Below are 25,722 nucleotides of genomic sequence, written 5' to 3' on the forward strand. Positions count from 1 at the left end.
TATGACAAAGTAATTTTTTTATGTAATTGGTTAAAGAAACTGTTTTTACAAAAAAAAAATGCAATTACCTGATAATAGTACTTTTGTATATAAGATCATGATTGCTTTATAAACCTATCCAGCCATTCATTGGCAGTTTTAACATTATCAATCCCTAATTTCAGGACTGCTCTGGTAGCCTTTTCTGTGATTACAGGCCAACAAATATTTGTCATTGGAAAAAAATATATAATAATATATGTGGATTAGATAGATCTTTGAACACAGATTCCAAATCTGTTTTCGGTTTTCCTCTGGCATGTCCAGTTTTTATGATGAGACTGATTAAATGAACACAGTGAGATTGATTATACCATACACCTATGATCCCATACCTATTGAGCCAACCTACATGAATATAATTATTATTTATTTATTATTATTGTTTAGACATTCCCTATGTAATTGTTTGAATATATCTATTTCCTTGTAATTTCGTAATTTATTTATTTGATTATAAATTGTTGCATGCAAGATTGAATTACTGAAACACTACCTTGAAAGTGTAAAAATAATCCAGGAAATTTTGCTATGTGTGCTGCTCTTTCTTAATTAAATTACAATGATGTGCGATCACAACAACTATTTGGAAAAATTTACTGGTTATACTTTGGCTATCTTCAACGTCACTGCTTCTTTCAGTGCTCCATGAGTACTCGTCATTTGGGATTCCATGCCATGGAATAAATAATTTTTACCTAACTTATTTGTAGGTATTATCTGCGTTTTAGTACCCTGAAGATGTTTGCCCTGGTAGACTATCCTCTTTATGAATTATTTACGTTTTTTGTATGCTCCCCCATCTCACATCTTGTGCATGTAACAAATCACCCTACTTAGTTCACACCTCTTTTGAAGGTTTATATATTTTGCTGTACATTCTTCTTTAGCTGCCTTTATGCTTGAAGATCTATGCACATATCCAATTTCTCTTTGTTCCTATGTTTCCACCCTTATAGTCAGCCATATAAACACAATTCATTTATACTAGTAGTGTATATATATTTAGCATTAGTAGAGGCATATGATGTGAAGCAAGCTTATATAGTATCAGCCAAATAAAAAAAAACCCCTTCCCATTTCACCAATACATTCTGCCTTGAACTTATTTAAGTTGTTGACCTCCACTGCGACAGTTGAAAGTTTGTTCCAACTATCAACCACCTGCTGCCTAAAGGCAAATTTCTGCGCATCTATTTTACAATTGTCTTTCCTCAATTTTAATTTGTTATGGTACTCTGCTTAAATTAGGGAATACCTTATGGTGCTCCACAGTTTATTAAAGTTTGAGAAACAGTGCTCTAGGTGATTAGAATAAGGTGTGGCACCACTTGTCATTTGTTATTTGTACTACTTGTTCAAATGGATTATGTGATTGGTTTAGCAAAAGGAAAACATCAATGCTGTTGCCATATGCGTGATAGAGAGGGAGCCAAAAGACTACAGTAGTGATGGTTACTTTTGTAATGTGAATGTAATTGAATTTTCAGTGCAGAATAAGCACAAGATTATTTATCTGGATCTGGGTTCAACAATGAAACTGATCCCTTGCGATGACAGTATGCCAATTCTGGTACCTCTTCAGCATAGACTCAATTCTTTAGAAGAATTGGTGGAGATCTAAGAACTTCAGCCAATCCTGAATACACGCCCAATAAAGAGACATTGGAGCTGTTTATACAAAATGAATTGAATGACCTCATTAGAGGTCTATCCCTCTGCACTCTCCGAAGGCGGAGATGGGGAACCCCTGGTGCTGTCAGGTAACTAACACACACTTATACTCTCCGAAGGTAAAGCCAAGTTTTCTCCATTAGCAAAACTGGGTTCCATCCATGCAGGTATTTGAGTAGATAGAACACTAGAATTTGGTTTGCTGAAATGACCTTGAACTCTTAAAAAAATTTTGGAATATAGTAATGGAGACATGTAATGCAAAGCAAGTGTACGAGCTGATATATGTAGCATCAGCCAAAAAAAAAAAAAAAAATTTTGCACATCCATTCCCTCTAAAAGTTTGTCCAGTTCCTCCTTGAATTTATTTAAGCTATCAACTTCCAGAACGACAGATGGAAGTTTGTTCCAGCAATTAACTACTCATTGACTACTGGCAAATTTCCACACATCTATTCTACAATGTTTTTCCTCAATTTGAATTTATGCCCCCTCAGGTGCGCAATCTGGGCAAGCAGAAGAATCCCATAAGAATTCAGTGTGCTCAACCCATTCAAGGCCTTGTACACCTCAGTCAGATCACCTCGCAGATGCCTAGTGTTCAACCGCTGCAGTTTGCAGAACTTAAGCCTTTCTTGGTAAGAGGAGCCCTTCATTCCCTCACCAATCTTGTTGCCCTTCTCTGTACGCCCCCAAGTAACTCTACATCCTTCCTAAAATGAGGCCTCCAGACCTGTACTCAAGGCATGGCCTGACCATTGCCTTATACAAAGGGATAATCACCTCCTTTCCCTGCTGCGCCTCCGTAGCCAGGTGGGAAGGAGCAGCAGAGCATAGCACACACTTCTTGATTAAACCGGGGTTCGAGCCCGTCACCACCAAATACGGAGCATGCGGAAAGGTCAGGGAATGACCACCGCATATCCTCGGAGCAATATGGCCTTAGTTGCTAATGCTCCTAAAAACCAAATAACAAACAAATCTTTCCCTGCTAGCAAAATTCCTGTATATCGTTGATAATACCCCATGACCTGCTCTTGCAGCCTATCTGCATTGTTCAGAAAACTTCATATCTGACTGCACAATAATTCCCAGGTCTTTTTCATTTTCTACCACCCTAAGTGTAGTACCATACAATTGGTACGTTTCTCTGGGGTTACTTCTACTCATATGCAGTACTTTGCATTTGTCAATGTTACACTTCAGTTACCACTTCTCAGCCCATCTGCCCAAATTTTCTAGATCCTGTTGCAGCAGCAGCACACTGCCATTACTATCATTAACAACCCTGCCAACCTTTGTTTCATCTGCAGACTTCGATATTAAGCCTGCTATACCTTCATCAATATCATTGATAAATATACAGAACAACAGTAATATACAGAACAACGGTGGCCCCAACACCGAACCCTGGGGACTCCACTAATAACATTAGTCCACGAAGAGCAGTGGCCGTTGATTACCACTCTCTGCATTCTTCCACTCAACCATCTTTTATCCATTGCAGCAATTTACCCTTAATACCTTACTGCTCCAATTTGTACAGTAGTCTTCCATGTGTAACAGTGTCAAAAGCTTTCCTTAAATCCAGGTATATGATATCAAAATTATTTTTTGCATCCAGTTCCTTTGTAATCACATCATAGTATCCAATCAAATATGTCAGACAAGACTTTCCCTTAACATACCCATGCTGTGTCTGAATTATTACTGCAGTCTTATGTAGATGATCCTGCAATGCAATTTTTAACAAGTGACTCCATTCTTTTTCCTGGAACAGAAGTTAAACTAACTGGTCTGTAATTACTTGTGTCACCCTAAGATCCCCTTTGTGAATTGGGGATACGTTTGCTTACTTCCTTTGCCATCTCCTTTAATTTAACTGCATAGATCTCATCCACCCCAGATTACTTTCTTATGTTTAATCTCTACAATTTCTCCTCCACTTTGCTCTCAGTTATTACAAAATCATTAAGCACCCTGTTACAGCTTGATAAATATCCGGCATTTTCCTCCCTTAATAATAACTCCCATAATGTGTGTGAACATAGATTCAAAATACTCATTCAGATTATCAGGGCAGGATCATAAACTGTCAAACCATCGATATCAAGTGCACCAATCTGATTCATCCCCTTCCTTCTAGAGTTTATATAAGTAAAGAAGTCCTTGCTGTTTTTCTTATCATCCTTTGCCAAAGATTTCTTGCAATCTTCCTTCACTTGCCTAATCTCCTTTGTGATTTGATTATAGACTAGCTTATATCTGCCATAGGCTTTTGTGTTGCCTGAAATTTATATACATCCCATGCAATTTTCTTCTCTTCCCCGAGTCTCATTAGTTCATCTGACATACATTTAGGCCTAAACTGTGAACAATATTTCTTAATCGGTATGAAAAGCCTAGTAGCTTTCACAATTAGTTCCTTGAATGCCCTCATAATCTCTTTCTTACCATTTAGAATTTGCTGATGGTAACATCATCAGTTGATCCCACTGAATAGAATTTAAAAACTGTCTGAGACCACTGTAGTCACCTTTACGGAAGCAAAAACCCTTCCATTTACCCCTGATAATAATTATATCTTTAAGTAAACCCCACATCAGTATGCTGTGATCACTGTCACCCAGTAGTTCCTTTATCTGCAAATTCTTAATGCATGAATAACCACTGCTGATAACCAGATCAGGAGTATTTGGTTGCCTCTGAAACACTCTGGTTTACTCTCGAACATGCTGCTGCAGAAAACAGTCATCCAATAAATCCACAAAAGTCTTGCTAAATGTGCGAGTGACCAAACCACAAGTTCCAGTCAATATCTGGGAAGTTAAAATTCCCCATTATAACAGTCTGATTTACTGGCCCATTCTGTTTCTCTGTACAATTGTTTGTTGTACTCATTACAGTCATTAGGCCTATAACACACTCCTACTCATTTTTGCTTTCCCCATGCTTATGTCACACCAAACTGACTCAACAGTGCACCGTCCATCTATGTCGACTGGATGCACTTCCTTAGATTTTGTTTTTCTTAATTAACAGCATAACCCCTCCTCTCTTCATATCTTGTCTATCATTTCTGTACGCATTGTCCTCCCCAAATTCCAGCTCTGCATTCCTAATATCTGTGTGATGCCACATCTCTGATATCCCAACAGTATGCACCTTTGATGTTTTGACCAGTACTATAAATTCATCAGATTTAATTACTATATTTCTAGCATTGGTGTACTTGCAAGTATGCACTTATTCTTAGTTACCCTAACACAGCCCGTGTATTTATTTGTTTCATGATGACTCCCACAGTCCCTGAAACCCCCAGCACCCCATCCTCCAGGTCACTGCTTATTCTAATAGAAGCAGTGCAAGAATCATTTTCACCTTTTCCTGCGACTACTTTTAGCTTTTTAGTCTATGAATCTTCCCAAGCTAGCAGTTTTCCGACCCACCTAATGCTGCCTCGATAACATCAACGAGCACTCTTGTACCCTTTCTATTTCAATGTATCCCATCCCTGTAGAAGCAGTCTCTCCAGTGCTGAATTGATTGACAAGGCTGTCATCATATACTCTCTCCAATTGTGTCTCAGCACAATTGCATACACTTTCAGATTTAACCCTAACTCTCAGCTTTTTTCAGCATTGACCTATACTTGTCAAGTAAATCTGCAGATCTCCTAATCTTAATGTCATTAGTGCCAACACGTACAACAGTATTACCCTTTGTGCCCTTAAAAATGATATCTGTTCTACAACATCATCAGCTTTTGCCCCTGGCAGACATACCTTGGTCCTATTCCACCTATCCTTTTTGCACAATATATTACCTGTTTCTCTGATAATAGAGTTGCCAACAATAACTAACTGTCTCCTGTGGGACTAGCACATTCTGCCTTGGAGATTGCTATTTGTGTTGCCTGATGCACAAGAGTGAGCTCTGGCTTTGAGTTGGGCAGCTGAGAGCTTGATGTGTCCTCCATTTTAATGTATTTATTTGTCATCATTTGTTATCTTCAAACTCTCATAAGCACCCATCAGAACGCTGAGTTGGTGCCTAATTTCTTGACACTCTCTACGCCTAACACACACACACCCAAAGACCTCCTCCTTGGGTAGATCATGTCCTGTTCCAGATAGTTCTGCAAACATTTCACAAGTTGCACATTTTTTTTAGCCCGTGATGTGTTGGAAAATTGTCCCCCTGAGTCACAGCACTCCTACTTTGTGCTTGTTGCTTTGCTGCTGTAGTCTGTGGCATGGTATTGAAATTAATAATGAAAATTAATAAGATTAATAAATTTAATTAATTATCAACACTGCACTATCTAATAGATTCCTAAATGAAGTGTAATGTATCACGCTATCTAATTGTACGTTAGAGCTACCTATTTACCATAATTAAAAATTTGAATTCTCTACCCCTCACTCTATAGGAAAACAATGGCTGCAAGATTCAAACGAAACAATGGTTTTATGTGTATTAAGTAGTAACCTACAAAAACTCTTATCTAAAATAAAAATAACGAGCATAACTAGAACTATAAAGCTTCTTATAAAGTACAATATAATATGACAATTACATAAATAAAATAACAAAACACTTATGCTTTTTTGGAGCTTGTAATTCACAGCTGTAACTTGTAAAGACAGTCAGTGCCCCTATGTGTGCTTTGTTGATTCACCATGTGGTTGGCTGTTTTTATTTTGAGACTACAGCGAATGGTGACTGTACAAAGATATTTCACATGGGTTCATTTCAGCCCTGGAGGTAGATGAACATAATCATTTGTTTCAGCAACTCTGGGTAATGCACCACACATTTTCTGAAATAGTGTTCTTTCTGCAGAATTCTTCAGTGATTGTCTAATTCCTGGAGGACTGTGGCCCCCAAGATCACTGATTTTTTTCCTTTGGGAGTATCTGAAAGGAGTGGACTATGAGAAGCATATGTTGATTCTACGGGATCCAGTCACATTATTATGACCACCTACCTAGTATCCAGAATATGCGCCTTTCACAGCATGCACTGCAACCAGCCGCCATAGGAGGGGGCTCAATAAGTCTGTGGAAGGTTGCTATGGGTGTGACCCAGACTGCAGTGCACCCCCAGAGTTCCTGTAGGTTCCTTGGTGGAGGATCCATCTGTATGATGTGTCGATCGAGGTGGTCCCATAAATTTTCAGTTGGGTTAAGATCCGGGTAATTCGGTGGGCAAGGGAGTAGCCTGAAGTCTTCGTCGTGCTCCTCAAACCACTCACGGACAATTCTGGCAACACGGAAACTGTCCAAAGTTGACTGTTTTTTACACCTTTTTTGTAGCTTCCTGAAGTAAGAAATGACTTCGTTTTCCATTTTGCACATCATGAGTTCAATGTTTTCAATATTAGGGTTTTTTTTACCACTTCACTTAAATGCTCCCAGCAAGAAATGAAACAGTCTTCAGCTGACACTTTTTGGATGTCTTTTTCTTCTTCTCCAGTGTCACTCTCCATAATTTTCTCCAACTCTTGTAGCTCCTCTGTTGTTAGCCCACACCCATAAGTGTCAATAAGGTCTGCCACAACCTCTTTGCTAACCTCCAGACCCATTGATTTACCAACAGTGACAATATTATTTATCAAAGCACCATCACCTTCAAATCCATCCATGTTATGGATAATTAAAGGCCAAATATTTTTCAAGGCTGAAAAATATCTGGTGGAAACTTGGTGCACTTGGTGGAAACGTCATTCCAAGAACTTACAATCAGCCTAACACAATCCAGCATGTTGAACTTCGACCTCCAAAAATCTTTGAGGGTGACAGCATTTTCACCAGAGGTCGCTGCAAAGCAACTTGTGAACATTTTTGCAGTGTAGATTTTCTTGAAGTTTGCAATCACTTGCTGGTCCAGTGGTTGAAGAAGAAGAGCAGTGTTGGGTGGCAAACATTTGACTTGAACAAAGTCAGATTATGCCTCAAGAGATTGAACAAGGTCGGGATCATGACCTGGCACATTATCCATCAGGAGCGGTGCCTTCACAGGAAGCTTATTTTTCTCAAGATAACTCTTCACTGAAGGACAGAAAACTTCAAGCTCCCATTCATTGAAGTCATGCCCACCGGGCTAGCCAGGTGGGTAAAGTGCCTGCCTGGCAACCTAAAGGTTGCAGGTTCAAATCCTGCCTTGGGCTTGGATCAGAGTAAAATGTAAAAACTTTGGGAGGTACATTATGGCCACAGAAGCCGATGTGCCAACAACTAACAAAAAAAAAAAAAAAAAAAAATTGAAGACCTGCAACCCATGCCTTCTTGTTACTGAGCCAAAACACTCCCAACATGCCTTTGTCGACCTTTTGCTGTTTAAATATTCTGGGGGGTGTTACAGTGATATACAAGCAAAGGCTTCAGCTTAAAATCTCAGACATTGGCACCTAATAGGAGAGTAAGCCTACCTTTCATAGGCTTATTCCCAGGTAAACTAGCCTCATCCTTAGTGATGTACGTTCTCCTGGGCATTCGCTTCCAGAAGAGGTCGGTTTCGTCAGTGTTAAAAACCTGCTGGGGAAGATAACCCTCTTGATCAACAAACTCTTAGAATTCAATTTTAAATGGCTCAGCTGCTTTTTTATCATCACTAGATGCCTCCTCACGCCTTTCAGCACTTTTGATATTTGTCCTTTTTTGAAGCACTTGAACTAGCCTCTGCTGGCTTTAAAGTCTTCAAAGCGCACAGCACTGCCACTGATGGAGCTTTAAGTTTCAGATTGTCATAGATCTGAAACAATCATACGAGAGACGTTTCGTGCGCTATGCATTGAACAATAAAAAAAAAGATGCTATTTGGTTGAGAATAATCGTACGAGTGATGTTCCGTGCGCCACGCATCTGAAAATGTCCACCCATGTATCGTTCCAGCTATATCGGAAAGCCATCGGTAACTGCAAATATCATTGGTCTTTAAAATAAACGATCCTATGAAGGTATATAGGTTCCTGAGAATATCAGATGTTGATGTCATCGTAAGTTGAGGCCCCACTTTATTAGCATAAAAAATCTGTATCTCACTGATGGCGTAAAAAAAAAAGTATGCCATACCTTCTTTAATCTAAAAAAAAATTTAAATAATGTTAAAATAATGAAGAATAAATACTTTTATTTCAGATTACTCTGTTCTTGCCTTTTTTTTTTAAGATATATTGAATAGTGTACAAAGTATACCACGTGCCCACTTACATAACACAAAGTGCCTTAGCAAAGATGGCTGTCATTTTTGGTGTACTGTTGCAATAGAAAAATACATAATTCATAAATGTATCTATTATAATGTTAAAATAATAATAAATATTCTTGTTAATTCTGCATTAAAAAATGAAGAATAAACAATCGCCTTTATTTCAGAATGCTGTATTCTTTTTTTTTTTTTTTTTTTTTTTCAAAAAGATATGTTGAATAATGTAAAAAGTATAACATGTGACTGCTCACATAACATAGTGCTCTGCTTTAACAAAGATGGCTGCCATCATTGCTGCACTGTTGTAATAAAAAAATATATCTAATTCATAAATATATCCATAATAATATTAAAATAATATATATTCTTTTTATGCTCCAGGATGGCCATTTAGGTCAGTGGAGTTTACAAAATAGTTTATTTTGTGACGTCGTGTATTTGAACATGTGATGGTCTAACTTTATAACTCTCCACTAAGAAGGGTTGCACTCAGTGGTCATGCCTAATAATGGATGGTATTGCTAAGTCAGTAGTGATGAAGAAACGATCTTTGACCAACTAAATTTTTCTTTCTAATAATATAGGAGATCATGGAGTTTGATCACCTTGTTCACCATGTTTGCTGTGATGGCATAGTGATTTTAGCAGTTGTCACTTATGTAGAGGTCTGGGTTCAGATCCCATCACAGACTGGATGAAGTCTAAAAGGCATTTTCAGTTGGGGATGTATTTAGTCAATCTTAGGCAGAGGACGTAGGATTTCCCCATACGTGATTCCATATTTTTCAACCTGGATAGACTACAAATTGGCCTACAAACATACACTTGTGCAGTGTATGTTTGTGGGCCAATAATACACATAGTGCAATATGGCCTTAGATGCTGATGCACTATATAATAATTAATAAATAAAATATTAATATAAATAAATACAATTGATAACAGTTATTCACCTGATTTGCTTTTTGCCCACCAGCAGTGGGCTGCCAGTCAATTAACAATGTGTATATACATAGATAGATAGAGAGACTCACTATTACATGCATTTGCATTAATTTAATGTGAAGACATCCTTTATATTACTTTACAGTGTTCTATGTACAGCATATGTTGCTGGAATTGTGATATGAAATATTTTATTGAGATATTTAATTGGCTGAAGGATAGAATGGGTAAGCATATGATAACTATATGCACTGGGAATAGTAGCATCAATATACAGGTGGGATTATAGAAAATTATTCAAGACCTTATTTTTCTAACATGTCCAAGGGTCCATCATAAATTGTAACGGTGTTCTCTTATATCAAGTATCGGAAGCTGTTTAGTTGCCGAGTTTTAAATGTTTGTTAATGTCAGGGCAGACATACCATCTTAGCCCATAAGGCAGGAGAGGATGATGTCATCATGTGATGCAACTACATAAGTAAACACTGTAAACTCTTCAAACAGCACTGTCGGGGAATTGAGAGGCACTGGATTTTAAAATTTTATGGATATTAGAGAAGTATACCTAGTGATAAAACTAGGTATACTTCTCTAATGTTTTCCCTAGTGTTTTAGAGGAACACATTTCAGTGAATATTAACAACTGAATTTATATCTATAAATATTTATAAATATCTATAAATATTAACAACTGAATTTATATCTATAAACATTTTTAATGAATAAAAGTAGTGCTAGAGGTTAAATGTAAACAAATGTCAATTTTAAATACAATGCTTAGTACGGTCTAGGTACAGTACATACAATGTTAAATATAAACAAATGACAGTAAACAAAGCTTCTGCAAATGTTGCTATGTCATATTGTCAATTTTAAATGCATGCTTAGTACAGTATCAGAAAGAATATCAGTGAATGTGTTTCAGAAAAAAAAAACCTTTCGCATTGGAGGATAAAAGAATTAACTATTCTTCTTAAAGAATAATTATAATGCAGTATGTGCAATCTCAGTCAGTTTCTTGCATGTAATAACAATGATGGCCGCTTTGTTTTTGTGTCATTCAGGGCTAGTCCTGGTGGAGAGTGTAGCAGGCACAACAAATCCAGGCCTACAAGTGAACAGGGCCCCAAATCCCAACAAAGAGAGCTCCTCTCCCTCTCCTAGTTCTAGAAAGTAAGACCAGATGGACCAAACTTTAATTCTCACAGTCCACACCCCTGAACTCTAGAACTGGCCCTGCTGCTGTTATAACTGCCGACTGGGCTAGCCGAGTGGGTAAAGTACCTACCCGGCAACCCAAAGGTCGCGGGTTCGATTCCCGCCTCGGGCTTGGATCAAAGTACTGCAAAAACCTTGGGAGGTGCAATATGGCCACAGAAGCCGATGCGCCAACAACTACCAAATCAATCAATCAATCAAGCTGCTGTTATAACTAGTGCAGCTGATGAGCTGTATGATTAGTTATAATGGTGATATAAACCTTGGTTGTGTGGAATTAAATCTGTTTGAGCATATCAGTAAGTTGCTCTCTATTGAAGAGATTAATCAAATATTTAATCAAGCATTCATTTTTTCAGTTATACCCATATTGAGTATTTTCTGCCTATCTTTACTTTTAGCCATTCTAAATTGACTTCAAACTTGTTGCTGGCTCATGCAAGGGCTATATGACCAGCCACATAGCTATAATTTGTAAGATCAATTTGTATTGTTATCAAGTTTATTGAACAAATGATAGCACTAAAAGTAAGAAATGTTTTGCCTTTTTTCATGGATTCTTAAAGGCAGATGTTTTTGGTGTGAGTGCCAGATTACTTTCTTAATATTTCCAGAGAGTAAACTGGCATTTTTTTTTCTTGGTTTTTTTTTTTTTTTTAATTTGCTGGATTTTACAGAATTCTGGATTGAAAGTGCCAAATTTTTCAATTTTCTGTAGTTATAAAGAAGGTTTGACATTGAACTAAGGCTATTTGCTACTGAAAAAAGAGAGCATACCCTTGCTCTTAAAAGCTCTGTCTGCTGTGCATTTTATTTTATGTATAATTTTAATATTTTTAGGATCTATTTTATCTGATTTTAATTTTTGGTCGAGTATTTTGAATAAACTGCAGTTATTAACGTTTTTAGTTTGTGTTGCATAGCTGGCGCATGACCAAGTTGTTGACAATTTACCCAGCTAACAAAGTTTTTATTTAGAAATAGTAGAATATTTTACAATCAGTAACAAATGTAATCTTTTCAGGATGTGTGGGAAGAAGCACAGCATTATCCATTATATGGCGCATTACATGATATGCAAACCTATGTGTTCACTTGTGTAAATCAAACAACAGCAGAACAGGAAGAACTTATTGATGAACAGCGTAGGTTGTGTGATGTACAGCCTTTTCAGGCTATTTTGAAAGTCATAGAGCGGAAAGGAGGGAAGGCAGAAAAATTATTAAATGCTCAGATCGGTTCCCTGATTGGAAAAGGTGATATGATATTTGTATTCTTTTTTATAAAACTTTGGTTAAACTATGTTAAAATGTAAATAATTAGGTAAAGCATAAAAAATGATATTTATGTATTTTATATATATAATGCTACAAGATATGATTAGTATTAGAATATATATACAACTTCTTGATGGTACGTATATCTACAATGTCCAGGCTGTTATTAACATGGATGAGAAATGTGCTTCCGGATAACTTGAGCACTGATTTTATATTCTTATACTGTCACTTTCTTCCAACAAATTTTTTTTTCCCACACTCTGATCTATTAGTTCATACAAGGGCAGGAGTGTCTGTTTCTATTCTATTTCCTTACCTAATTTTCTCTCTTGTTAGCTAAACTGCTATACCATTGCCTGTGACCACAAAATGCAACTTGTACCTAAAATGAATGTGTATAAGATATACTACCAAGCTCTGTCTTTGTAGCCAGTAGATATACCTAATTACAGAAACCACATATACAGAAAAATTCATAAATAACACACACACACGATTTTATGTTATGATGTATCATTTTATATCTATCAGTAATGTAAATACAGAAAGCTGACATTTGAATCCCTTTCAAATTTTTCAATTTTCTGTAGTTATAAAGAAGGTTTGACATTGAACTAAGGCTATTTGCTACTGAAAAAAGAGAGCATACCCTTGCTCTTAAAAGCTGTCTGCTGTGCATTTTATTTTATTTATAAAATTTTTATAAAATTATAAAATCATTTTATTTTTATTTATAAAAAAAGTGTGTGTGTGTGTGTGTGTGTGTGTGTGTGTGTATATATATATATATATATATATATATATATATACTTTTTTTTTTTTTTATATTTATTATTTATTTTTTGTTAGTTATTGGCGCATCGGCTTCTGTGGCCATAATGCACCTCCCAAAGTTTTTGCATTTTACTCTGATCCAAGCCTGAGGCAAGATTTGAACCCGTGACCTTTGGGTTGCCAAGCAGGCACTTTACCCACCTGGCTAGCCCGGTCGGCATATTTATATTAAACCTTTTTCTTAATATTTGAGGGCACATTACTGAACACATTTATATATAGACTCCATGTTCATGATCCTGTGCCTTGAAGATGCAACCAACTTAGCAACCCCCCTCCCAATGCAGGCCACCTTAGCCCCTGCCACTGTTACTGACATCATCATGGGCCTCATTGATCGTCTGTAGACCAAGTTTGCTTCCAGTACAACACCTACTTTTAGAAGAAATGGGTGAATATGAGGAGCTGTTCTCCTCCTTGAAAAGATGTTAACATGTCAGACATTGAAAACCAAGCTCTCTTTCAGGCCTTAGACTCTGAAATTATGAGTCAGGTATGTAGATAATTTCCTTATAATCTGACCACATGACTCCATGGATAGCCTTGAAGTATTCCAACCCAAAACCAGTCCCACTTAGTGTGTTATAAAGTGAAATTGGAACTTGAAAACTCTGTAGCATTCCCTGATGTCCGACCAACTCCATATACACTACAGCCCACAGAAAATCAACCAACACACAATGATTCCAGCATTTATAGGCTAACAAAAACTGAAGCTTACAGAATAATCTGTGATTATAACACAGTATATGTAGGTCAGACTTAAAGAAGATAAGGTAAGAGAATCAGTATTATACATACATGCCTGGGTTGTATGAATATATGTGAGATAGCCTGGTACAGTATCTTGGAAGACTATAATTTTTATTATAATAACATATAAATTCAGAATATAACTATCATGCTGGGGAAGAAAAATAAATTTATTTATATATAAGGAAGAAAATCGCATTCAAAGTGGTCCACTTCCTTAAATTCCCCTACCCATTCTTTTGTGAAATGGGCTAGAAGAAATGTCAAACTCAGATCAGAATATTTAACAAACAGCATGAAAAGAATTCTCCTAGGAAAACAACCATGAAACCAAAGCATCCCAACCCCATAATAGTATTCCTCTGCTTTCTTTCTTTCTTGGCACTGTTTAATAGATTTGAAAGCAATGTATGTCTCTACAGTGAACACATTTCTCCTTCATGAATATCATATTTAAAACTAGTTTTTTGCTACTTAAATGAAATGATTTGAGCATGTATAAGCTGGTTGCATTTTAGTATTACTGTTGGCAAATGTACCACTAGTGCAGTTAAGAGATTCCCTTGAAGATAACTTGGTATATGTTTATTTGGATATAATCAAAACTGAACGTTTTGGGAAATTTTTTATTGGACATGTTTAGAGTTTATTGTTGGGGGTATTGCATATATGCAGTTCATAAACTGGTTAGTTTTTTGTGGTGGGGACGATATTCTTCTGAGAACACATTTTAATTATTAGAAAAGAGGCCTTGGGCATCAGGATTAAATATGATAAAGAAATGTTGCTTCTTCTGATTTCAAAATAGTTGTTTTATTAAAGTAACTATTTTGAAATAGTTCGTTTATTAAAATAAACGATGATACAAAATTAGAAATTGAAAATATAAATAAATATGTACAAGAAATTAAAAGCACCGACAGTGTAAAATGAAATAAAACAGGATTATGTACAAATAAAATAAAAATTAAGATTACCAATAAAAGCACTAAAACATAAATGCACTGTATATAAAATAAAAGTTTCTATTGGTTGTCTTATTTTAATTTTATATAATCCTGTTTATTTTATTTTACTCAATCAGTGATTTTAAATTCTTGTATATATTTATTTATATTTTCAATTTAACACATTTTAATTTTATTTATAAAATTAAGATTTGTTCATAATTATAATTAGTTAGTATATTCTTGATGTTGAAATTATTTATAGATATATTAATCTATACTTCTCTTATAACTGTTTATGCATATTTTTATACAGGTCTCCATGAGTTTGATTCGTTAAAGAATCCAGAAGTAAATGATTTTCGCTGGAAAATGCGCATCTTTTGTGAAGAAATAGCTCATGAGAGAGAAAAGATGTCATGGCGAGAGAAAGTACTTTATCAGTATCCTGTTAGAGTTGATGATAACAAGGAATTACCTCAGTTCCTTTTAGATAGGTTGAATGATGGGAAACTTGTCATTATAGTGAGATTAGAAAATACAAAATCAGAGGTATGATATGTACTGTCTTACATTATTGAGTGACATACCCTCTATTTTGTTTTATTAAGGTGTAGGACTGTATTTTGTATAGGGGTATGAAAAAAACTATTTTAATAATTGAGGAAAAAATATCTTTTTTAAATACATAGACAAATACATAAATTACAAAAAGAAAGAACAATAATTACATATGCCCCAAGACAGCAATTTGAAGAGATGTTTCACATTAGCCCACTGGTGGTTGAGTTATTTTGCAGAGGAACCTCAAAAGTCACCAAAATAATTATTGAGCATTATCATAAATATTATTATCAACACCAACTAGACAGGAAATACAGCTGAAAATTTTTTTTAAAATAGTCAAATGAAGTCTGCCCGTATAGAACAAAAAGTACAGGAAAAGAAGGAAGATGCCAAAAACTAGTGAAACGGTATATTTATATGCAGGTGTAGGGTTTCAGTAGTAAAAACTCTGGAACTTCACTGAGAGAGTGTGTCTTGACTGGAAAAAGCTCTCATAAACTGAAATAAAATTTTGAGAGTAAGTTGAATAGAGTGAAGATTGTCTAATGAAGAATAAATGATAGTTGTATAAGGCTTTGAATGGTTTGAGCAAGCTCAATGTTGATGGGATTCTTTCTCTTTGCTGAGATTATGCACTTGAGGGGCATAAATTCAAATTGAGGAAAACAGTTGCAGAATAGATGCAGAAAGTCCACAAATTTTTGCCCATCTCTTCTGTAACTGTTGTTGTGGAAGTTGATAGCTTAAATAGATTCAAGGAAGAACTGAACAAACTTTTGGAGCAAATGGATGGGTGAAATGGGAAGTGTGTTTTTTTTTTTTTTTTGGCTGATGCTGTATAAGCTTGCTTTCCTGCATCATATACCACTGCTAATGATACCTAAAAAAAATAGAAGAGGAATTTGGTCACCAGTGCTCCATATTTTCAAGGAAAAGCTTTTATTATTGAGCATTAATTTGTTGACTCAAGGTTTAATGGGCAAAACTTGAAGGGCCTTCCTAATTATACCTTCCTAGCAGTTTTATCTAGCAGTTTTGGAATTGAACAGTTACTGATTACTAGAAATTACAAATGTAAAAAATCTGTCAGTACCAGTGCAACTGTGCATATTTGTCTTCTACTTCATTGTGCTACTTTTGGTTTTTCAATGTAACATAAACAAGTATGTTTCTTAACTGTTGGTTGTGGCTGCTACAGAAATTACTCTGTTTTTTGTTTAATTATGGTGCAAAGTGTTTGTCTCAGTTATTATTATTGATATTTGATAAAACACATTAACATGTATATGTACATAACTTTCCATTTTTGTATGCTTACCAGCTGTTTCTGAATTGAAAAATGTGATTCTTGCACTATTAAGAATCACTATAAGTGTGAAATGAATAAATATTTATTTATTTAAAAAAAGATTTGTAGTTTTTTTTTTTGTTTTTTTTAACTTTTGAAGGCACTATTAAATCAGGTTTAATTTTAAACCTGGCATAAAAATGGGGGGGGGGGGGGAGCTAACATTTTTAAAGTTTCTTTTTATCTGCATTTCTTAGTGTTACTCTATGAATTTGGGCATTTTGACTCTGAATGTAAACTGAATTATTGTATAGCGTTATTGAACCCAGAAATGAAAGAAAAAGAAATATACAATAATACTATATCAGATTTATTAATAATGTTTAACTTCTGTACAGAACTGTATATTGATCTTTTATTACAAGTAAATAATAAGCTAAAAAAAATCGCAAATTAAAAAGGAGAAACTCTCCTTGGGGTAATCAGAAAATTTACTTAAAAATGTATATTTGAATGTCATTGCCTTTTGTGGTCAGTGTGATCATCCTGAATGAAGAACCAGATATAGTCACCATCATAGCTTCATCCCACCTTCCTTGGTACCTCTTCTCCATTGACTCTGTCCTTGTGGAAAATCTCCCCATGCTCTTCATTAACATTGCCCAGATTTGGCTTAAATGACTTCTGCATCCCATGCTTCTGTAATTGTCAACTAGTTCTTTGTAATTTTCACTCTTAATGTTACCAAAAAAGCCATTCACTACAAGGCAAAATGATTACCAGGCATTACATTTGGCATCAGTCATTTTGTCTTCCAGTTCTTGTGAAATCAACATCTTTATTTGCTGACCACTAAATATGCCATTTTTCACTTTTGTATTAAGACAGTTTGGAAATATAATCCTATTTGTTTGAAGTTATCACCTTCAGAAGCCAATGCTTTAACAAATTGTTTAATCAGTTATAGCTTGATGTGAGGTGGTAGAGGCAAGCCTTTGTTTCTTGGAAACATGGTATTGTTCACTACATGATGTGTGGAAGGCTGTAATTCAGTTCTGCACACCATTTTCTCTCTCTTGTGCTGAACTACTGCCCTGCTATCCCAGAGGCAAAGAAAGCAAGGGAACTTATTGAAACCACTTTGCAAACCTAGGAACCCCAGCATCTCGATGTCTCCACAGACACCCCTGTTATACTATTCATACTGATCTTCTCTAATATATGTTTCACATTTCTATGTTCCTCTTTTAATAAGAACAGTGTGTACAACTAGAGTCAATGGGTGTATATTTCCATTGTGCAGCAACACATATTTGAAACTTTTACTTGAACTGTCTATGAAAAGACACTTCTTGATTGTAACCAGTATCAATTTCTTCATAAAGACCAATCAGGTTAAAATAATAACAGAAGGATTCTGCAACAGTACAAAAATGTGCATGAGTGACGTGTCTTTTTCTGTATGTGAAGTCTTGCAGCTGTGATCCAGTAGATTCACTTTTTTAAAAAATATTTTAGGAATTCTGCACTGGATTTGGTTAGATCTTAGTCCTTCAAGTCATCTGATTCTTACTGATTAGGAAAATCTGGAATTTTACTTAGAGGTTTCTTTCTGAGATGTGATCCTAATTATCCTGTGCACCAAAATTCATAATCTAATTCTGTAGACTATATTATCTGGAAGGTGGATTGGAAATTGGCAAGGTGGCACTGGAGCAATAGAGGATGTTTTATTGTGATGCACTAGAGCTTTTCAGTTTGCAGTGTTTAGAGTTTGATGTATCCACCATACAAAAGTAGCAGTCGCTGTGATTGATTTTTTTATGGGCTCTTCCCGTATTGAGAGGTGTAGCAAAAGGCATACATTCTTAGTTACCATAAAATTATTCCTTTAATCTTGACCTGCAATTATCACAGCAGAAATGAGGCACCCACATCTTGATCTGCCATAGGCTTCATATGCACTGCAAAACATAGTGGCACCAGTAATATTGTGCTTCATATGTATATAATATCTGCAAACATAGTAGATTGAGTCTGGAGATAACTTAAGAGGTTTGTTTGGTAGCCATAGCAAACTGGAAAAAAAAAAAAAAACACGAATACTACAGGCTCTTATACATACACATACTGATCAAAAAAGTATGAACCTTTGTATTAAGACAGTCATAGACAGAAGAAATATAGCCAAAGTAGCTTATGCGCCATCAAACTCCCATATCAACAACAGAAGAAATGCAAATAGGTACAAAGAAAACTGACATGGTGGTGATGATGTGTTGCCTCGTTGGGTATAAAGACCGCACAGGCTGTTTGACTGCAGCAATCTGAAGCCAGAATGGGGAAGTGTGTGATCTGTCAGACTTTGAAAAAGGTCTTATTGTGGGTACACACTTAGCAGGAGCCACCATTCAAGAAACAAAAAGACAACTGGTTTCTAAAAAGCATCCATCTCAAAGGTTTTTAACAACTAGAGAGCAAGTGGTTCTTCCACATCTCAAAGGCATAAATGTGGCAGAAAAACAGTACTTCAAGAGCAAAGCTGTCATACTCTAAGGAGGACCATGTGGAAAAATAAGACATCCAGTGTGCATAAAATAACATCTGAATTCGGCCAAGCCCAGAACTACCCTATTTCAACTGTACCATGCACAGGGAATTGAAGAAACTGGGTACTGGCAGTTGCTTGCCTATTTGGAATCCACTTATTTTTGAGAAAAACAGAAAAATTCACTTGAAGTGGTGCTGAAAATGTCATTATCAGACAGTGGGACAGTGGAAGAAAGTCATGTTCAGATGGATCGCAATATACTTTGTTTTGCACTGATGGTAGGCAGAGAATGTGGCAAGAATCTCATGAAACGATGGACCTTGCTTGCCTTGTTAAGACAACCCAAGCATCTGGAAGTGGTATCGTGGTATGGGAAATGTTTTGTTGGCATGGACTGGTCCGTTGATACTGATGGAAAGTCGATTGTTGTCTGAGAGTACCTGAATTTTGTATCAATCTACAGCACCCTTCAATGTTGCACTTTTATTCCAAAGGTGGTGACCACTTTATGGATGACAATGCAAAAGCAGATTGTGCCACAATCGTGCAAGAATGTTTCAGGGAATGTGAAACTGATTTCCACCATCTTCCCTGGACCCCACATTCACCTGATCTCAATCCTATTGACAATGTGGTATATACTGGATAGAGCCGCTTGGCAACGAGGTCTACTTCCTTCAACTTTGTTGCAGGTATGTAATATTTTGCTGGAAAAATAGTTACAATTAGACCAAAACAAACTAAAACACTTTATAGAATCCATGCTGCTCCTCACACTTGCTGTTATTTGAAACAAAGATGGCTCAATTCGATACTGAAAAAAGGTTAATTTTTTGGACCAGTGTGTGCACAAGGTGTGGCTATTAAGTAATAAGACTGTGCACAGCCACTACACACCAAGTGAAACCTCTTTATTTATGTGAATCAGCAGTTAACCTTGAACCTTTTCCTGCCAAGTCACATTCCAACACGCTCATTTGCTTTGGTTTGTTTGTTATTTGGTTTTAGGAGAATTAGCAACGAAGGCCATATTGCTCTGTGAATATGCGGTGGTCATTCCCTGACCTTTCCGCATCCTCAGTATTTGGTGGTGATGGGCTCAAACCCCAGTCTAATCAAGAAGCATGTGCTACGCACTGCTGCCCCTTCCCACCTGGCTACGGAGGTGCCACTTTGCTTTGGTGAGACAGGTTTTCATTACCGTGTGTTCTTGCAGTTTGCTGGAAAAATGACAGTTAAAAGAATTGAACAATGATTCAACCTCAAATTTTTAACAAAACTGAAGAAACACCAGCTGAAAATTGAGTTGTTACATCAAGTTTATGAGAAAGATACTATGTCAAGAGCTTGCATATGTGAATGGCATAAAATATTTTTAGAAAGAAGAGAGAGAATGTGGAAGACAGTGAATGACTAGGCCATCTGGTATCCATGATAAAAATGTGTACTGATAAGAACATTGATTGAAAATGATTGCATCAGAACTCACTATGGACAAAGAAATAGTTAGACAAATTTTAACTGAAAATTTGTGTGTACCAAGGCGGTGCCAAAATTTTTGAATGAAGATCAAAGAATGAGAAAACTCCATTTGTGAAATGTTTTGAAAAAAAATTGAAGGTGTAGCGTTTCTGAGTACAGTAATTACTTACAATGAGAGTTGGCTGTTCCAGTAAGACCCAGAATCTAAAAGACAGTTAATGCAGTGGAAGACAAAACAGTACCCCAGACCAAAAAAAATGTCAAAATCAAAAATGATAGCTACGCTTTTTGTTTTCTTTGATATTAAAGGAATTATTATGGCTGAATACTGTCAATCAGGGTCTCTGTAGCCGAGTGGTCATGAGCAGGAGTGCAGTAGCACACTCTCCTTGAGTAGACTGGGGTTCAAACCCCTGACTTAAAATACAGTCGATCTGCCAACCCGCACTGGACCAGCGTGGCAGATTATGGTCCATCTCCCTCAACATGAATTTTTTTTTCTTTTTTTTTACTGTACATTGAAGACAAGGCTGCATGAAAAAATTGGAGGAAGGGGCCTGAATTTTGGAAGGATGGTTGGATGCTCCATCAAAACAATGTTCCAGCACACAATGCACCCTCTGTTCACTAGCTTCTGGCCAAAAAACAAGTTTCTGTGTGTGAACATGGACCCTACTTCTGTGTTTCTCAACCGGAAAAACGTGGAAAAAGATTTAGTGGTACGTGAATGATGGACGGTTGAATTTTTTAAATTTATGAAAAATAAAACATTAAAAATTTCCCCTTCTGAAGGTAAATAAATAAGTTTTTTGCTTATCTTTTAATCTAACAGGAATTTGCAAATAATGTGTTGATTTTCAAATATTTTGTTTATTCGACCTCTGAGTGGATAGCTATATATTTCTTGGAAAGCTTAAAATCGCTACGAATCAAGTATTTCATAGTTTATTTTGTATTGTTTTGTTTAATATTTGTTATTTAGTTTTTTTTAATTTTTGTATTAAAATGAAAAAAAGTATGTATAATTTATAACATAGCTTTATTATGTGAATATTCTTGACTTAATACAAATACATATTTTAATGAGTGGTACTGAAATTTTTCAGTTTTGGTTTTGGTGATACAAATATTAAAAAAGGTTGAGAACCGCTGCCCTACTTGACAGACTTATCCCCTGTGACTTTTTTTCTCTTCCTTAAACTGTGAAAAGTATACTTAAGGGAATCCATTTTCAGTCCATTGAAGACATTCAGGAAAAAACAACAAAGTGTTAAAAGGGCTTACAGAAATATTTCTGTGTGTGGAAGAGACGTATGGAACAGTGTGTGCAAGCCCAAGGCAATTATTTTGAAGGGGATAACTTGTAAGATATGAAATATTTCATTACATTTATTTTATGGCAATAGTCTGGTTATTTAATAACCACACCTTGTATATCACAGTATTGATATATATATTGTGATATAGAGTAGTAGACCGACTATTTTATTGTCTCAGTTGAAACATTTATAAATAGCCACATTATTCTAGCCCACTTATGGATTACTGTCATTAATGTAATACATATAAATGTCACAAAAACATAAAACCTTCACGATGTAATTAAGAAGCAGGGTACCTACTGTCTGATGATGGAACCAGATAGTTCCAAAACCAGTCACATCATTGCCTTCAATTTTTAGGATAGGGTGATGTTATTCAATTAAAAATGATATTAGTTACTTTGCATTGACTATGTAGAGAAATGTTTTTAAAAATCCCAAGCCAAGTGCTGTCACCCTAACCTTTTTTTTTTTTTTATTATTACATAGTGTAATCAAATTAAAATAGGAAGACATTAATGTAACCAAGGAACAGTATTGTAGGTTTAATTTAGTCATTGGAAGGGTGGTGGCACCTAAATTTTAATTGAGCCACTGATATCCTTAACCGTTCCAAATGTTACTCCTGTTATTGACTCTCCTTTAATGTCCATTAGCCATTTAATTTTGAATAAATGAATCTAGAAATTAATCAGTTTTCTGGAAAAAATGAATTATTTCTCATTATTTACAGAATGATATAAAAATAAATAATTATGTAAGACATGCTCTAGGTTCCTCTGAAGGTGATATAGTGACACAAATATCTAACATTACACTTGTCATACTAGTACCTTGATTCTTTTTTTTTTTATCTTTCAATGTCATTATCATCTGTTTCAGTCATGTCCCACTTCTCTTGCTGAAACCTAATTACAGAGGTCTCTGTCACAAAAAATAAAATGATTATCACATGTAGCCAGGCTCAGATTCAGAAAGAATATAAACTTTTTTTTTTCGAATTGTTCTTTTTGTAGGAAAGTAATAGAGGCATGTGATGCAAGAAAGCAAGCATATGAGCTTATGTAGCATCAGCCAAAAAAAAAAAATTCATACAACTATTCCTTCTAAAAGTTTGTCCAGTTCCTCTTTGAATGTATTTAAGCTATCAACTTCCACAACGACAGATGGAAGTTTGTTCCAGCAATTAACCACCAGCTGGCTGAAGGCAAATTTCCACACATCTATTCTACAACTGTCTTTCCTCAATTTGAATTTATGCCCCCTTGGGTTCGTAATCTGAGCAAGTGGAAGAATCCCATCAGAATTCAGCATGCTCAATCCATTCAAGGCCTTATACACCTCAATCAGATCACCTCGCAGGTGCCTAGTCTCCAGTCGCTGCAATTTGCAGAACTTAAGCCTCTCTTGGTAAGAGGATCCCTTCATTCCCCTCACCAATCTTGTTGCCCTTCTCTGTACATGCTCAAGCAGCTCTACATCCTTCTTAAAATGAGGCCTCCAGACCTGTACACAGTATTCAAGGCATGGCCTGAGCACTGCCTTATACAAAGGGATAATCACCTCCTTTTCCCTGCTAGCAAAATTCCTATATATCATTGACAAAGGTGCCTCCGTAGCCAGGTGGGAAGGAGCAGCAGTGTGTAGCACACGCTTCTTGATTAGACTGGGGTTCGAGCCCGTCACCACCAAATACGGAAAGGTCAGGAAATGACCACCGCATATTCCCGGAGCAATATGGCCTTAGTTGCTAATGCTCCAAATAACAAACAAACATCATTGACAAAACCCCATGACTTGCCCTGGCAGCATGTCTGCATTGCTCAGAAAACTTCATACCTGACTGCACAGTTACTCCAGGTCTTTCATTTTCTACCACCTTAACTGTAGTACCACACAGTTGGTACATTTCTCTGGGGTTACTTCTACCCATATGCAGTACTTTGCATTTTCAAGGTTAAACTTCAGTTGCCACTTCTCAGCACATTTGCCCAAATTTTCTAGATCCTGTTGCAGTAGTACACTGCCATTACTGTCATTAACAACTGTGCCAACCTTTGTATCATCTGCAAACTTTGACACTAAGCCTGATATACCTTCATCAATATCATTGATAAATATACAAAACAACAGAGGATTCAAAACCCAACCCTGTGGGACTCCACTAATAACATTAGTCCATGAAGAGTAGCACCCATTGGTTACCACCCTCTGTCTTCTCCCACTCAACCACCCTGTTATCCATTGTAGCAATTTACCCTTAATACCATAATTGCAATAAGAATTGCATAATACATAAGTTATTTATTCTTCTATAGCACAAGGCCTTAATCAGCACTTAAATTCTAGAGGGCTGTATCCTTTGCTGAACCATTCTTGTTGATAGTCAAATATAGTCCATTATTTTGCACAAATTTTTATTTATTAACTCTGGAGTTAATAAATGGAAGAATTTCAGAACTATCACAAGTCTATTGGAAGATATTCTAAAGAAATCTAATGTTTCAGTTACAGTTTCCTTTGCTTCATGATGATGGTTGCTGAATTTAGGTTTTCAAGTATATTACCATTAGGAAAAATATAAATCACACCTGTATATTTTAATAGTATCCATTAGTTTCTCTCATTATTATGTTAAATTACTTGACTCAGGTATTTCAATCAGTTCAGGAAAACTATTCAGATTACTGATTTTAACATTTATTCTTGGCTAGTTTGTAAATGCATGTTTCTGTAGTGCAGCTCTGTTTTATAAGTCACTTGTACAAAATTCTTATTATTACTGTTAGTACTAGGTTTAGATTTTGTTGAGCCCACTTCTAGATCACTTTTGTATGAATTACTTATATATCGGTTGTGCTCAGCTGTAGCCAGTTATCACTCTAAAAATAGCATATGCAAAACAAAGCAGAAAGGACATTTCTGATGTGCAAACATCTTTGATGGCACCTACTAAATCTCAGACTGTAGTAAAACCAATTTGTCATGATTTTATGAAACGGAAATGACATCAAATGATGTAATTTCTGGAAAAGGTGTCAGTTACTTTCCGGAAGTGATGTCATTTCCCAAAATATTGATTACAAAATAAGAGCTTTTGTATTGTAAATATTTTATTGATCATTCACAAATTTCAATAATTTCAGCTGGAAGACAAGATACACTGGATTTATGATAACTGAAGTAAGAGACATATACTTGCGACTGCAATGTATCTAAAAACCTCTTAAAAAGAGCGTCAATTGATGTAACAGTGTTGGTGAAGTCGGTGTGGTGTGCCCGTAGGCTTTGGCAGTTGAGTGAGAGAACTGAGAGTTTCTTCTTATCATGGATGAATTCGAGCAAGCGGTCCTGCATTGTTTTTGTAGCCGATTAGTTGCATGCCTTGTAAACTCATTATAGATTGATGGTGGATGTAGCATTTCTTAGGCCATTGTTGAATCGCTTGTTGCTGGTCTGCGAGACGATGTAAAGTCCATTGATGTCAGTTATGCGTGGCAGAGTGACATGTCCCTTTTTGTACTCTTAAACCACTGTATCGAATGTGCCGCCTTGCAACTTGTGTATCATCGTTGCACAAGCTGGCGTTAGAGGAAAATAATTTCTT

General features: G+C 36.0%; 1 protein-coding gene across 1 annotated transcript in view; it reads left to right on the forward strand.

Annotated features, from left to right (window-relative positions):
- Window positions 1-25,722, forward strand: part of Pi3K92E (phosphatidylinositol 3-kinase 92E) — a 251,963-nt gene that overhangs the window by 41,920 nt on the left and 184,321 nt on the right. The window contains exons 3-4 of the mRNA XM_090388098.1: window positions 12,116-12,347; window positions 15,222-15,457. Coding sequence (XP_090244224.1) covers window positions 12,116-12,347; window positions 15,222-15,457 — 468 coding nt within the window. The remainder of the gene's footprint in view (window positions 1-12,115; window positions 12,348-15,221; window positions 15,458-25,722) is intronic.

Source organism: Mastigoproctus giganteus, chromosome 13 (genome assembly GCF_048544385.1).
Source record: "Mastigoproctus giganteus isolate SK-2022 chromosome 13, ASM4854438v1, whole genome shotgun sequence".
Lineage (NCBI taxonomy): Eukaryota > Metazoa > Arthropoda > Arachnida > Uropygi > Thelyphonidae > Mastigoproctus > Mastigoproctus giganteus.